A 16,538-nucleotide genomic window follows, 5' to 3' on the forward strand; every position below is an offset into this window, starting at 1 on the left:
TCACTTATAGCAATTGTTGTTGAACCGGTTATAGCTGCCCAGGGCAGTGAGTGCCCCCAGTCCTATGGCATACGAGAAAAAGATTTGGGTCCCAGCATCGATCCACACCTGAGAGAGAAAAAGAAAAGAGAGAGAGAGATTGAGGTATGACAGGGGAGAACCCAGGAGTCCTGGTTCCAAGCCCCTTCTGAACAGAGTTGCCAACTTTTCAACCATCCACTGCTGATCTGCAATAACTGACTGGCAATAAATGTATATTCATGTTGTAAAAAGGTTATAGTTGCAGCAATCAGTACGTTAGTGGCACCTTTTAGAGCAAGTCATCTAATAAATTCCACTGACACAGAGATATTTGCTCCCAATGCACTGGAGTTTATATATCTGGTATATAACTGGTTTATATACCTCCTGCACCTGCTTGTTTTCTCTTTTCTGTTACTATCCTTTTGGTGCATTGTGTTAATTCAGGGATGAGCCTGCAGCCCTCTGGATGTTCCTAGATTCCAGCTCCCATCATCCCAAACCATTGGCCATGCTGACTGGCCACAGGTTGCCCACCCTTGTGTTAATTCATGCATACTAAGTTGCTCTTATAGCTACAGAAGCTGGTTAATAAGTTGGCAACCCTACTTCTGTATCCCCCACCCCATGCCTTCTCTTTACCTGAGGGGAGGCCAGTTTGGACCAGTCGGGTTTGAGATAGTAGATTATCCCATCCTGAGCTCCAGGCAGCATCACCCCTCGGATTAGCAGTATAATGAGCACCACGTAAGGGAATGTAGCAGTGAAGTAGACAATCTGTGTTAAAGGAGGAAAAGGGGGGGAAGAGTTACGACTACAGGGAAAAGCCTTGTTTTCTCAGCTCATTATTGGGGAGGCAAAGGAGGGGCAAAAACATGTGCAATACAGAACACATTGTTTTGATTATGTATTGTCTGATTGTATTTGCATTTTTTCCTCTTTTTGGAAAATTCAGTTTTAAAAACTTAATTTAAAAAGTGCAACAAAATTCTTGAATGTTTGTGAAAGTATACCTGAAATACCACAGGATAGCATTGCAAAAGTGCACAAATTATTACTATTACTATTATTATTATTTTACAGCAGCCACCTCTTAATTGGCCATGCTCCTGCACCTTTAACAGCAGTGTGACATGGGGACATGTTACAAATGAAGCTTTCCCCACCAATCACATCAATCACTGCAGGAGCAGTACGGGGTGGGGGGAAGTTTTTAAAAAATAAGTGGCAACCCTAATTATAGCCCCTGGAGTCACAGGGCAGCTTTTAGGAAAGCGAGGGGCAATCTGCATACTGATTCCACAGCATGAACATCCTGCTTGCTTTGTGTGCAGAGAAAGCAGTGTGGTGGGTAGACTGTGGCAGTGGCTTTCCAAATATACGCCAAGAAGCCCTGGAGTTCCTCAGAAGTTTCTCAGGGGTTCCTCACAGAGAAGAAGCATGACAGTCTCCACTGAAGTGGTAACTTGGCCACAACTATTGGCCTCCCCTGGTAATGTGCAGCTGCAGGGGAGTGCTAGGTGACTTCTAAGGTGCTCTCTCAGTTCAGATAGGGCAACGTTCCTGACCAGCGCCCCATGTGAGCTGGGTACCCTGCCTAGAAGATGCCCCAGAATCCTTTGCAACATTCTGGGGTTCTATGGCACACATCATTTGCAGGTAAGAGATTTGTTCACTCATTACATTGAACACAAATACAAGATATTTCACACATGTTCAAGCATCTGTGTGAGAGTGTACACTTGTTGATTTGTACAGTTCAGCTATTGCATACACAGACTGTGCATTCATTGAACACCGTGTGAATAACTATACGAGTGTACAGCTCAACTAGTTAGCGAGTGCAGATTGCACACCTGCTAAGTATATCATGTGAATAACCCTAGGCTGGGGTGGAAACAGTGCCCAAAGGCTAAGGTATTTCAGCGACAGAGAAAGAGAAGACCCAGTCTGCGTCTGTGTTAGAATTGCTTTTAATATGTCTTTTAATATCTTTAACCCTTTTTTAAAAGATGTTTTTAAAGTTTTTTTTAATGTTTTTAACATTGTTTTGTTTTAATGTATTTTAAGGTCTTTTTATGATGTTTTAAAGTGTTTTTAGTGTTTCTGTTTGCTGCCCTAGGCTCCTGCTGGAAGGGCGGGGTATAAATAAATCAATCGAAAGAGAAAGTGCTCTGTGTGTGTGTTATACAGAATCTTTCCTTTGTTGCAGCACTTTAGCGTTAACTCAGAAGTCTGGGAAGTAGAACAGGCAAGAACTGGGTGGGATAGCAAACAGCCGTGCTCTTCCACCATCAATCACCAGAATATACCGCACAGCATGGGCATTAATCCTCCCATTGCCCCTTTGGCAGCACAGCAGATGAGTACAAGAATCCAAGCAAGTTGACTTGGGGCCAGCCCGAGCATTAGGTAGTCTAAGGCTACAATCCAATGTATCTTTACCTGGGAGCAGGTCCCACTGAACCCAATGGAGCTTACTTCTGAGTAGACATTATTGGATTGCAGCCTTAGTTAGCTGATTTTAGTGACATGAAAGGGGACAGCAAATGGTTAATTAATTAATTAACTAACTAGTGGGGCACCAATCTGTTGTTTTGTTTATTTATTTATTTACTGCCAGGGTGTGTGATTTTCTACCTCAGGTACCAAAATGGCTTGACCAGCCACCTTGGCTGCTATGTGTGCACCATGACTTGTGAGGAAGGACACTCTATTTGGTGCTCTGCTTCAGCTGGCAAAATGTCTTGTTTGTCAGCCCTGGCCTGAAGACCTCCATACATATGGCTTTCCAGGGCCAGGTTGTCAAAAGTAATACATATCCCTAAAGCCAGAGCTTGGAAAAGTTACTTTTTGAACTACAACTCCCATCAGCCCAGTCCAGTGGCCATGCTGGCTGGGGCTGATGGGAGTGGTAGTTCAAAAAAGTAACTTTTCCAAGCTCTGCCCTAAACTATGGGGGACTAGGAAGCTATAAATCCCCTGCCACCCCACCCTACTTCCTTCCACTGTCAACCTCAGGTGCCTCTCCTCCCCCACTTGCTGCATGACACACCTGGAGTTCTGCCCATTATAGCAGGCGGGAGGGTGGGGAGGGGGCAGACACGGCTGACTCATCTGCTGCATTCAGGAATTCTGCTATGTTGCTGACAGGGCAGTCCTAAACACTCATCACCTCAGAAGTTTGCTTTGCTGAGACGTTGAATGAGATCAGGATTACAAAGCACCCTTTGTTGCAGGATAGAAATGGACATGGAGAATAATAAAAAAAAAAAGCTTCAAGGAGCTGGCTTTCATCTCGCTTCCTTCTGATGGATATTAATAAGCTCCTGGGTGATCAACAGTTTCTCTGCTGAAAAGATGTTTCGGCATCACTCCTTAACAACTTTCCTCCGGCTGGCATTATTAGAAACACTTAGTGGGATAAAGGCCTCTGGCTAACTCTAAATGTTTTTCCATCACTCTTACACGCTTGCTCTGGCTTTCTGGAAACTTCAGGTGTTCACTCACAGGGAGAAGACACAGGCCTGGGTAGGCAGCCACCAGCTAAAAGGCCTGCTCTTGGCACTCTTTCCTCACCCAGGCCGCATGAACACAACACTGGCCTACTGTGAGAGTAGGCTGAGCCACGTGTGTGCCTGTCTTGCTGAGGCCTCAAGGTGGTTGCCCCCCACCTGCAGCTTCTGTCTGCTGAGAAATGTCAGGCTCTCTCAGGCGCAGAACTTGCTTACGGGTGGGATTTCAAAAGCACTGGCCATACACAGGAAAGAAACAGGCGCTGGGTGTCTGAGGGGGAAAGGAACGTACGTGTGTGTGTGTAACAGAGACAGAAATTATATATGCCTGCTATGTGGCAAAAGGAGAGGCCCGTGGCATTTCTATTTGTGCACAGAAAGGAATGGCCCATAGGTCAGTGTCAGAGCATATGTTTTCCCTGTGTTGAAGTTCCCAAGCTGTCCCTACTTCAGTCCCTGGAACCTCCCATTTTAAGAGGGTCTCAGATAGCAGGGCTAAGAAACAAAAGCCTGATAAATGGCCAGTCACAATGTCATTTTATCCCTTGAGGTAGATGTTGGAGAGCTGCTGCTAGTTAGATTACACAGTCCTGGCCTAGCTGGCCTAATGGTGAGACTTAGTATAAAGCAGTTTGCCTATGTTCAGCTTACACCCTACGTGAACACTCTCCAAAACTGAAGTGCTGATTTAGGGATGGGAGCTCATGTGTAGAACTCCACTGGGAACTCTTTTAGCTATGTCAAAACACCTTCTTTCCTCAGCTGCTTCTTACAGGCCAGAACCCTTAAATTTGTGTCAAAATGTCACTTCAGGCAAAATGAAGAGGCATCTATTTCGGCCCAAATAGTTGACCTTAAGAACATAAGAAGGGCTCTGCTGGATCAGGCTCTCAGTGGCCCGTCTAGTCCAGCACGCTGCTCTCGGTGGCCAACCAGATGCCTATGAGAAGCCCACAAAAAGCACGAGCATAACAGCACTCTCCCCACATGTGATTTCCAGTAACTGGCGTTCAGAAGTCTACAGCATCCGATAGTGGATATAAGTCCCGCTATGCAGAAAGTTGCCTCAGCTGCCCCAAACTTCCAATAGGACACCAAGCGTGTGTGTCTGTGTGGCAAGAGAAAGGCAAATGACACCCACAGCAGTTTGACTAAGAAGCTACATTACTGTTTTCTGTGGGACCCAGGTCAGGATTTGCAGAACATTCCACCCCAAAAAATTCTTACTAGTCATAGCGGAACTTCATTCGAGCAGGAATTTCTAGGTCTGTCTTACACAAAATATATTCTTTACTTTTTTATTTAGATAATGTTTACCATGCTCTCTAACCAGGAATATCTTTGTTATCAGGAGAAGACAGAGAAAGGGAATATTTGGCTGCAGCTGACAGGAATTATGCCAGTCTCAGTCCATCTGCAAATGGCAGAAGAGATGTAAATCCATGCTTATGGGACCAGGGCTTCTCTTGAGGAAATGGCAAATGAAGTGACATGAGGTGGCCACCTCAGGAAGTGGATCTGGGGCTCTATTAGGCAGGAAGACAGGAAGATAGATATGACTCACAGGGCACAAACTACAGAGGGCCATACTAGATGGTGGGAGACCTGTGTGTTAAAATGGGGTCTTCTGTCAAATCATATTAACTGTGGACATGGGGGGAGGGTGATTTAAAGTTCTGCATGGGCAGGTGGGAGTCAAATACTTCCCTATCCACACTTTTTTCCCTTGTAAATGCTGCACACCTGCTGTTCTTCCCCAACCCATTCCAGGTGGAGCGCCAAAATTGGAACTACCACCCCCCGCCAGAGAAAAATGGCTGGAGCATATCAGTTTCAAGGCAAAACATGCAGGCGGGGGGACAGTTCAGCTGGCCTATCCATGCTGTACATTCAGTGGTCTTTGTCTGCTTTATACAGATTTGGCAGGGCCTGAGTTGCGTCTGCTGCCATCATGTCTAGTTTGACACTATCCTATTCAAGGCCGGTCCAAGGTATTTTACTGCCTGAGGTGGAGGACAGTATGACACACCTTCCCCATTCCACATACAGAAGCTGACTGGATTGGCAGCTGAATCTTTCTGCAACACTGGTGACAGGACAGTGTCCTCCACTGGATGTGAAGGCAGCAGGCCAGCTTAGAGGTTGCGGGGCAGGCTATGCATGGCAAACACAGCTCTATCATCTGACACTGTGCCACCACCCCACCCTCCCAGCATCTGCCACCTGAGGCCACCACTTGACGCTGCCAAATGGTAGAACTGGCCCTGTCCCCACTGTCATGAAAGGAAGCACCTATTCATGCCAATGGGGATTGCTCAGGAGAACATGTCAGGGTGTCACGCTTCCTTTGGATTAGGCGAGGAATATAATTTTGAATTATCTGCATTAGGCACCAACATGTTTGGGCCTGCTCTGCCCTTTCCCTATTTTTTAGCTGATTCTTTTAAAAGTTCATTCTTCCCATGTACTTTGACAACACCTGTACACATTACCATGGATTGTTTGCTTTCCCATTGGATGGCAGGCCCAGTTCCAAGCATTGTTGTTACATTTTAAGGTTTGTATTCATCGCTTGTTCCATCAGTGCAAGGGTCCCCCCTCCCTTGCATGTCCCCTACATCTGTCCTGGAGGTTCCCCCAATCCTTCAGAGCAGATTTGAGGATGGCAAGAGGCATGCATGGGGGTGGAGGGGGGATTCCCATTGCGCTAGCACTAATCCTTGCACTAGCACTATCATATAGTTGAATACCACCTTAAAGACCTAAAGAGCTTGGGATGCTGCTATCTTCTGGACCACCTTCTCTCAAATGAGGCAGCCTCAGCCCCAGTAGCAGGTTTTGAGGGGCCCTATCTAAGTTCCACTCAGTGGTTCCCTCCCTCATGGCTCACCAGTGGGCAAACAGGAGTGTCATCTCCATACACGTGGAGTCACCAGTAATTTGCTTGTTCATTTTATTGAATTTGCATTCCACTCTTCCTCCCAAATGAGTAATTTGGCTGCCCCTACCCCCCTATACATTGGGATGGGGGCACCATAAATACAATGTCAGCGTCAGCAGCCCCAAGGGTATGGAGCCATCTGTCTTCATATAATCTCTTGATTCATCTTCCACTGACACATCTCCATCTTCCCATAGGCTTGAATCTATATAGCTATCTCCTTTCGCCCTTCACACAAAGCTCTCCACCCATTCTTTGTCATACCACCACTACAGGCAACTGGAGAGCCTTTTTTTAAGAGGGATAGCAAGCTGTTAGCAATGGGTTTGAAGGGCCAGGGGTAGCCCAAGTGGTGCCCTGCAGGTGTTGTTGGATTACAGTAAGGTCCCGCTTTACAATGTTCCGCTAATACAGTGGTTGTGAATTGTAGAAAGGCCCCGCTTTACAGCGTTTTTTCAGCTTTAACAGCGTTTTTTTTGCCGCCGGGCGCCATTTTGGTCAATGGGATCCGCTTTACAGCGGTTTTTGCTTTACAGCGCGGAACGTAACCCGCTGTATGAGCCGGGCCCTACTGTATAACTCCCATCTTCCCTGACCCCTGGGCAAGCTGGCTGGGACAGGAGTTGGGAGTCCAACAACATATTTGAGGGCACCACACTGGCTACCCTGGAAGTAGGCGACTGCTAGGGCTGTGCCTTCTCTGAGGAGACGGAATTACCCCTCCTGTGTGGAGTCCTGTGTGACCTCTGCCACAATTCACCCATACATTTCTTCCCCACAGTTCCTGACCCTGCAGAATCATGCCATCGCCCCAATTCCCCTACCTTTCCTGTGGACTTGACACCCTTCCAGACACAGAAGTAGACAAGGACCCAGCAGGCTAGGAGACAGAGGGTCACCTCCCAGTTGATAGCCCCAGGGAACTCCAGGCCTCCCGACAGACGCAGCACCTTGTTCCTGCAATCAGGGAGAGAAAAAGTTGGCTAGGGAGTGGAGGCTGGGGAAGGGGGGGGAGGCTCTTTTTGATTAGTTGGTTTTGCCCAGGCCAGTCTAGACCATGGTGTCAAGACCAGTTGATCCCAGGAGGCCTGGACAGCCATGGCCAGAGCATGCCAGAACTCACTCCCAAAACTCGATGACAGGTGACCTCTTGTCGGAGAGTTCATCACAGGTAAGGTTGCCTATGGAGGTGCCATTAGCACAGTCTTCATGCCGGAAGATCTCCACACATTCCGGGGAGTTCCAGGGGTTCCCGCAGGTTGCCCAAGGCAAGGTGGCCGTGAAAGACTTCACCAGGTAATAAAAACCCCAGGCAAGCACCATGATGTAGTAGGTGTTGCAGTAGAAGACAATCACCATAGAGGCAAACCCCAGTCCTGTGGAGAGAGAGAAGGCGCATGAAGAGAGAAGCCTGGGGCAATGAGATGCCACTTCCCCCTACGGCTCAAAAGTGGAGATGCAGCATTTGCCTCCTGCAATCCTACTGGGTGAATTATGCTTAACCCTACTGGGTGAAGTATGCAGGGTGTACTCCGTTGTTAACATTCCACACCGTCAAAACCTAGATCCTGAAATCTGTAAAATTAAGCAAATGAAACACATTTGCATAACAGTTTACTCTGTTTCTACTACTTATGGGGAAAAATGAAGAATGGAAGGATTGAAGCCCAGTCTCCAAACACTGGACATCTTACTCTGCCATCTCTCTGGCTTCTGAGATTTCACTGGGCCTTGCCCACTCAAGTAGCCCTTCACAGCCCTAAGGGCTAGAAACTTTAAAAAAAATGAAAGCGAAGATGCTCATGAAGATTCATTTTGCAGCCAGTATCACACTCTATGCTCCTGAAGAATCATGGTGTCTTCCTTCAGCCTCCTCCTCTTTAGTACTTCAGAACACCCCACTTCTTTAGCCCCTCCTCCTTGCCTCAGTTTATTTATTCTCCTGATAATCCTTGCCTGTCCCTTAACAATGGTCATTGTTAGTCTCTGATCTCATTTTCCTATTCTCTTCCATGCCTAATGTAGACTGGAGGGACTGCATCGCATCAATGTTTTGTACAGCACCTTGCACCGGGGGGGGGGGGGAGATATATAAATGAAATATTAAGTAGTAGCAATAACAACAGTATTAGCAGTAGTAATAGTAGCTAGGGCTCTCTGCTCCAATCTAGATCCGGATCAGCAAAATTGGCTTTCTTAGATGGGCTGGGAAAGGGCTACAGCCTAAATGTTCCAACTGTGGACCCCCAGGTACAGGTTGTGGAGACTCTGGTAGTGAGCCATTATGCCTGCGGAGGCCCTCTCTCTCCTCCGCCTGACCTTCAACAGGAACTCTGCAAGCAAAAGGTGGAGGACAGCTCAGTTCCTGTCCTCCAGGTCAATGCCTATGGAAGATCCTGTTTGCTATAAAAGAATGCAAGTGAATGTGTGTGTGTAATTTAATTAATCAATTAATTAATTATGATAAAGTCGTATTTAATAAACATTCATCTTGATCCACATATTCTCATGCATGCATGCTAGTATGACTGAGAATCTCCCCCAGAGCTGCCATCAGCACCTGACATTCTTGGGCAGCTGCTAGGGCCTCATTGCTGATGCCTGCCCTGGGCCATCATTAACAAAAAGAAATCCAGCCCTGCACTCTGTGCAGGACTGGGTGGCTGGATCTCGCAGCCATATTAATTCCCCACAATACCCCTGGGCAGAACATCACTCTGGGGCATTGTGGGAAATTAAAATGGTGGCTTGTAGCACTGTGTAAGTGTTGTTTGCTGTAGCTCCAAGGGAATCCCCCAGAGGCCCACTGACAGAGGAAGGGCTCCACCAGAGGCCACTTTGGGAGAGGAGGAGGGGGAGGAGTTTAGAAAAAGGGCTTATACTCTGAAACATATGAGGTACCGACCTTCCCTTGCAAGTAAGAACCTGGTTATGAACCAGTCTGAGATTGGAGTGAGGAGGAAGACGAAGGACTAGTTGGTTCAAGGAGGGGGAGCCTCTTACCTTTGAAAAGCGGTGCGATGTTCCAAACATTGATGCTCCCGGCCTTCATGAACTGCCCCAAGGAAATTTCCAGGAAGAAGATAGGAATCCCGCCAATGAGGGCAATAAGAAGGTAAGGGATGAGGAAAACACCTGTGGCCAGGTGAGCAGCACAAAGTAAGCAACAGCCTCCTCATTCTTCAATCCCAGCCCCCCACAGTTTCTCCCCATAACTCAGGGCTCTGCATATGTGTTCTGTACTAAAATAATAAAAAAATCTGTGGCAAGGCAACCCAAATTCTGCACTAAAAGTGGGATTCTATGCCATGTATAAAGTATGGACATTTGCATGACTTTTCTTACTTTGCATATTCTGCTTTTGATAGTTGGGTGGGAGGGGCTAAGAGTTTATACTGTACACTGAAATCCCACCCACTAGAAATCTTATTAAGCCAGCATTTTGACTTCTGGGATGTCACCAGCACACCATATTGGTCACTGTCATCAGGACTAGAAACATTCTTAGGAAGCTGATTTTTTGCTGCCAATACCTAAACCTGTGGCTTTCCGTGATTCCATGGAACTGCAACATGCATACAACAAACAACTCTTAATGCACCACCATAACAATAGCCTCTGTTTAACTGAAACACATCCTCCCAGCTTCATTTGGAGATATTTTGTTGGCAAGGCAAAAGTCTGTATGTACACATGACTGCAAAATATACAAAGGAGGGACAGATTCCTGATAGGTGCTAGGGAGCTGGAAAGATACAATACAGAGTATGCCATTCCCTGTTGTTTTTCCTCCAGCTTTTATCTTCTTAGCTCTTCCATCTAATCTTGACTCTCTTCCAAGCTCCCAGCCCCTTGGCTTCTCTCAAGTTCCCCATATCGGCTTCAAAATGTGCAGGTCACCCACTTTCTCCTGCTGTTGCCTCTCAGTCCTCATCCCCTTCTTCCCCAAATAGCCATCATATTTCCTGCCACTACTGTGGCACTTAGCATGCCAGTCCATGGCTGTGACTGACAGGCCTGTGTGTTCCCAGCGCATGTGGGTCTCAGTGTGAATTACTCCAGAGGTTGCTATTTATATCACAAATCCCTGGGTTATGGGGCCAAGCCTTGCTCCTCTTCCTGCAAATTATTATTATTATTATTATTATTATTATTATTTATTAAATTTATATACCGCCCGACTAGCGATAGCTCTCCCTAGCTAAGAGGATAATCTTGGAGATGTAAGATCTTTTCCATGATTACCAGGGCAGTGGTCAGGGAACCCGTTCATTACTGGGTACTCAAAAGGTCATCCATGACCCAGGGACTGCAAACACTGGTGTGTACACATGTGTTTGTAAGGTGGAAGGAGTATGTCTCTGGCAGCATTTGTATTTGAATATGATTTGGTGGGGTATGCATGATTATGTGTGCGTGAGGATGCACCTAGTGCTCACTGACGTGGCCAAACCTCAAAGCTATACCATTTCTGAGTGCAGGTGTGAGTTCACATGACTGAATACTTCTCCGTTAAATAAATAAATAAATCTATGTACAAAAAAACCATGCATGTTGGGGGAAGGGTTCTAGCCTCACCTCCCTGACAGTCTAGTTTTTTTATATGAGTGGGGTGTGTGTGTGTTTTTAATGGAGATGCATTTGGCCACATGAAGCCTCTGCAGTCAGAAATGGCCCAGTCCAGAAAAGTAGTTTACTACCTCTATAATGAGAATTGGTTCTGATTTAGAGCTAACCATCCCTGGAATCTATGTTTCAAAGTTCAAAAACATTTTGGTCCCGAGGCAGAAAAATCCAAAAGAATGAACAACAGCTGTGCAAGAGCAGGATTGTGCCCCATGGACAATACTAACTGTCTCCTAATTTGCTTCAAAATCTGTTGTCTCACAGTAAACTCAGTTTAGCTTTGAAGCCAGAACTAAGGGCTGAAATATGTGAAGTAATAATAAACAAAAAAGGTGCCTCTGAGAACATTCAGAGTGTATTTCTCATATCACAGAGTAACTGTAGTTAGCTCCCATAAATCTGGGACCTTCCAGGATGGAGAATGTGACTTCTAGACAGATTTAATCCTCAGTGTTCTGTTTTTTGAAATTATCAATTCTGTAATGTGTGTGTGTGTGTGCGTTATCTGCACTACAACAGTAGTGTGACATGTGTTCCTTCTCTGCAAATAACTCTGGGTAATGTAGTTCTGAGGGGGAGCTAGGGATCTCAGTGGAATTCTCAGCATTCCCTCTAAAGTACAGTTCCCAGGAAAGCTGCGACAATTAAACAGTTATGAAACCAATAAACACGTGTGATATAGACATGCCTCATGTGTTGCCTTTATATATCAGCTCAGTGACTCATCTAAAGACAGGTATTAGAGGAGGAGAAATATTTTTTTTCCACTGAACGATGACAATTTGCATGGGGATAACCTGAGAATGTTGCTGCTACTTAAAAAAGATTAACTAGACCTCTTTCTGAATTAGAGAGGGAATTCATACCCAGAAAATGAGACAGATGCAACTGATCAAAGTGGAGAACTGAATCTCCACAAGCAGAAGGGATCCCCATTCTGTGGGGAATTACAATCACATCTGAGAGAAACCAGCCCTGTGCAGTTCTGCCTGTGGGCCCAGCTTGCCCGATTGGTGAGGGGGTGCCTTGTTTTTGAGGTCACAGAGTCACAGAGATTCAGTTACTTGTTCCCTCTGATATCAGGCCTTGTGACAGACTACCTAGCAGATCTATCCTGTCCTGACACGCAAGGTAAAAAGTCCATTTTGCTTGATAATAAAAATTAAAAATTTTAAAAAAACAAGAAACAGTTTGCACATGTGAATGGGCCAACGCAGATGCAATGCTTCAAACAGAACTTTCATGTTCCATCTCTCTAAACACAATACCTGTTTATCAGCTGAGGCAGTTCACACATTCACCTATAACAACTGACAGAAGCCATTGCTCTCAAGCCACCCTATACTCTTCTATGGCTTTTATACAAATGAAGCTTCTGTCAGCTGGCTGCAGATTAAGGCAGGGAAGGATCCTTATGTCACCCTCACTCAGAGGGGTGGGAATAGATTATCCCAGCCTCAACACAAGCCAACACCCCTCCAGCCACTTTCCCTAGAAAGCACAGGCAAGGGGGGGCGCGCGGAGTCATCCCAGGCCAGGAAGGTTGTCCAGTGAATGTTTCTCTTATCTGTTGCTTTACCTCTGGCCTATCCACTCCACCCAACTGTGATGATATCCATCAGTCCAAATTCTTCTTTCTCCAAACTTTCTTCATCCACCTCATCACAACCACAAAGTTTCCTTCCTGGCCCCTTTAACTATGCAGCTCCTCTGATTACCTGGATCATTTCTCCCTGTCAGAGCTGGCAGTCATGAGAGACACATTGGCCGCTCTAAGAGTTGTTTTTGCCATGTCCCTCTTTTTTGCTGACCACAGAAATAAATTATTTCTCCAGAGCCTAGGACAGTAGCCGGACAAAATCGGACCCTGCACTCTTGTGGCATAATAAGTCATGCCATTCTCGTATACACAGATGTACAAACACACACCATCTCTAGGCCACTTGCCAAGTTCAAGGTTTTGGCAATCCCTTGGGTGTTAGCTCAGTTTAACTCCATTCAATGAGACTTTATTAGCATAACAAGATATACAAGTAATGTCAAAACATCTAGGAAGAACAGATCCCAGATCTTTACAGTGACAAGAGAAAATAATTCATTCTACCCCAGAGATGCCTGGGTAAAAAAACTGGGGCTATATCCATTTCTTCTCCAGTTTCCTTAACTAGTTTCTGTTCCAGTAGAAGGTGGCTGCAGAACACAATGCTGCCTCTTCTTGCCTGAGACTGAGCAAATTTTCTCCTTCTTTCTCTCTCTCTCTTTTAAAAAGGGAAATCCAGGACTAGGATCCATTTATGTTCTCTAAATACATCCCCTTCAAATATTGGATGCGGATTGGGATGCATCCTGAACTTTTGACTTTGTGCCAAAACATAAGTTGCACTCCTCCACCTTTATACACAACATTTAAAAAATGACAGATTTGATTTAGAAGTTTGTAGTCCTCAGTAAATGCAGGGAGAAAAGGGGTGCTAGCACTAGAGGGAGTAGTTCATAATATTGTTTGCAGCCAATCCTGTCAGTGTAGTCATGTGGCCTGTGCAATGCTAGCTAAACCAATGACATACTTAGCTTTGGCCACCTGAATGATTATGTCTGAACTGTATTGATTTTATGTATTTCTTAACCCATCCTTCCTCCAAAGCGCCGAGTTATCCCACCTTTCTCCACTTAATTCTCATAACAACCCTGTGAAGTAGATTAGGCTAAGAAATACTGATTGGGCCCTAGGTCACCAAGTGAGCTTCACATGTCTGAGGGAGGATATTAGTCCAGGCCTCCCCAGATGAAGTCCAGCACCACACTGGCTCCATACAAACATGCACATACCACAGAGAGCACTTGGCAAGCTAGGCCAGGTCATTTTATCAGGGAACAACCGGCATGTGTGTGTGACTTGATGCATGTCACATCATCCCAGCTGTGATTCTGCCTACTCTCCTCCACTCCACGGCCGCTACAAGCTAACTTCTGACTTTTCTTCTTTTGTCCCCTTCAAAAGGCAGTGGGTAGAAAACCATCTAATCCTAAGGGGGAATGAGGAGATGGTAAAGTTGGCATCATGCTATGTAGTCACATGACACTGAATCAGCAATGGAGCAATGCTGAGATCATGTGGCACAGCAGTATTCAGACCTCATACACTCCAATGCAGATGACTCCAGCCTGGACTGACCGCCCCTGTCCCCCCATTTCTAAAGCATCAGGGAGAAGATACAAGCTGACTTGAAAATCTGTGACCTCTGGCCTGTAAGCCAAGATGTGTGGAAGCTGGCTATGGTAATTCTTAGGATGTGGGGATTTCCTTTGAGCACGTGCAGAGTATACTCTGGTCATCTCTAATTCTTCCTATGGTGTTATGGTTGAGCCCCAGGTTTAGGAAACAGGCTCTGGAGCTCACCTTAAGCCCTGGTGATGCCTGCCTCTCCCTTTTCTTCACTCCCTGCTGATTTGTCCTGCCTATGTACTTTGACAACACTTGCTCCAAGCACCACGTTGTGCCAATTAAACACACCTGAATGGAAACAAATTATTCCTCACTTCCCATTGACTTCCTTCTCTGCACCCCTCCCCTGTTCCATCAGTTAAAAATGGACCAATCATAAGGTGGTTTGTACTGACTATGGCCTGATGTATCATCCTTGACCTTAACGGTCAGAAGCTCTGTTGAGATTCAATAAGTGGAAGCAGGTCTGCCCAACAGCTCTTGTCTGTTCAGACTCTCTGCAGATTTCAGGCAGCAGTCACTGCACTGAGTACACCCTTGGCTCATGCCAGGGGACATTTGCTTCACATATACAGTACATTGTTTCATTCCATAATGAGACAGATTGCCTCAAGAGTATGCTTGGGCCTCTAGGGAAACTCAGAAATAACTAACACCTCTGTTTTGGGAGAATCTGCAGAATGCAGTAGTTAGAATGTCAGATAACAAGGATTAGGGAGGCCCAGGTTCAAATCCTCACTCAGCCACAGAGTTGTTCCTCTGTCACTCTCTCTCAATCTAACCTGCCTTACTGAGTTGTTGTGTGGATAAAATGGGGTGGGGGAGAACCATATATACAATTTCCTTGGAGAAAAGAAGAGATATAAGTGGGATAAATAAAAAAATACCCACCCATCCCTTGCACACAAAGCATCAATCTAGACATTACCTCAGCACATAGGGGTTCCCAGCCAATATATCAGAGAATTTATATACTGGGGTGCTTAATTCCTCCTCTGACTACAAAGCTCTGTGCTACAAATGCCTCTTCTGAGGCTCTTTTTTTTTCTCCCAGCCAGGCTCAATGTTTATCTGAGGGGAAGAATAAATACTTTTGAATAATAATAGGGGAAGGGAGACAGGATTTGTCACAGGGAATCAGCAGGCAGAGGAAGGTCAAGGTGTTGCCCTCCTACCTGTCATTTCCCTTGTGACTATCTAGGCCACATTCACACTGTACGTTTGTTCCACTATTATTCCACTTTAAACAGTGATGGTTTTCCCCAAAGAATCCTGGGAAGGGTAGTTTGTGAAGGATGCTGAGAGTTGTTAGGAGACCCCTGTTCCCCTCAGATACCTGCAATTCCCAGAGTTGTCTAGGAAGAGGGATTGATTGTTAAACCACTCAGAGAATTGTAGATTTGTGAGAATAGGGATCTCCTAAAAACTCTCAGTACCCTTCATGAACTACCCAGAATTCCTTGAAAGAAGCCATTACTGTTTAAAGTGGAATAATAGTGGAATAAATGTATGGTGTGAATGTGGTCCTAGTTTGGTCCACAGTCACAGGCTGAAGCAGCCCGACTGTGAAGCAAGGCAAGGCATGTCAGTGGATTGTGGATGTCATTACTGGTGACAAGGCAGGACCCACAAGGTTCAGTCTGCCTGGAAGTTCTCCTACACAAGCTTCATTGAGACGGCTGAGAGCTACGCACAAGAAAGCCAGTGTAGCACAGTGACTAGAGTGTTGGACTGGGACCTGGAAGATTGGGGTTCAAATCACCACTTGGCCATGAAGCTCACTGAGTGACCATGAGCCAGTCGCTGACCCTTAGCGTAACTTAACCTCACAGGGTTGCTGTGAGGATAAAATGGGGATGAGGAGGACCATGTGCTCTTTGGGGGAAAGGTGAGATATAAATGTAGTAATAAAGAAAGAAACAGTACATTAATGGCACACTGAGTTGTACCTGTCCACTGAATGGGATGAACACTTTCCTGTAGATTGTGTCTCATTTTTATCAATGAAACTGTGTGTGGTGTGTGTGCATGCACGCACGCATGCCACATTTGGATTTTTCACCTCAGGCACAAGACCGGGATGCAGGTCCACCACAGCAACAGGCCCACATGCCAGTGAAATTGTAGAGGACTAGGCTAGGAGATGATAGATGACACAGACTGGAGTGCTAGACAAAGAAGGGCACTATAGCTGGAGGGTTTTTTGGGG

At 45.8% G+C, this 16,538-nt stretch overlaps 1 protein-coding gene across 2 annotated transcripts in view; it reads right to left on the reverse strand.

The window, feature by feature from the left end:
• The window catches only part of SLC6A8 (solute carrier family 6 member 8), a 44,309-nt gene that overhangs the window by 25,616 nt on the left and 2,155 nt on the right, over positions 1-16,538 (reverse strand). For both annotated transcript variants that reach the window (XM_061614208.1, XM_061614209.1), the window contains exons 2-6: positions 9,481-9,612; positions 7,601-7,853; positions 7,302-7,434; positions 664-798; positions 5-108 (exon numbers count right to left, since the gene is read on the reverse strand). In XM_061614208.1, coding sequence (XP_061470192.1) covers positions 5-108; positions 664-798; positions 7,302-7,434; positions 7,601-7,853; positions 9,481-9,612 — 757 coding nt within the window. The remainder of the gene's footprint in view (positions 1-4; positions 109-663; positions 799-7,301; positions 7,435-7,600; positions 7,854-9,480; positions 9,613-16,538) is intronic.

This window comes from Rhineura floridana, chromosome 3 (assembly GCF_030035675.1).
Source record: "Rhineura floridana isolate rRhiFlo1 chromosome 3, rRhiFlo1.hap2, whole genome shotgun sequence".
In the NCBI taxonomy this organism is placed as follows: Eukaryota; Metazoa; Chordata; class Lepidosauria; order Squamata; family Rhineuridae; genus Rhineura; species Rhineura floridana.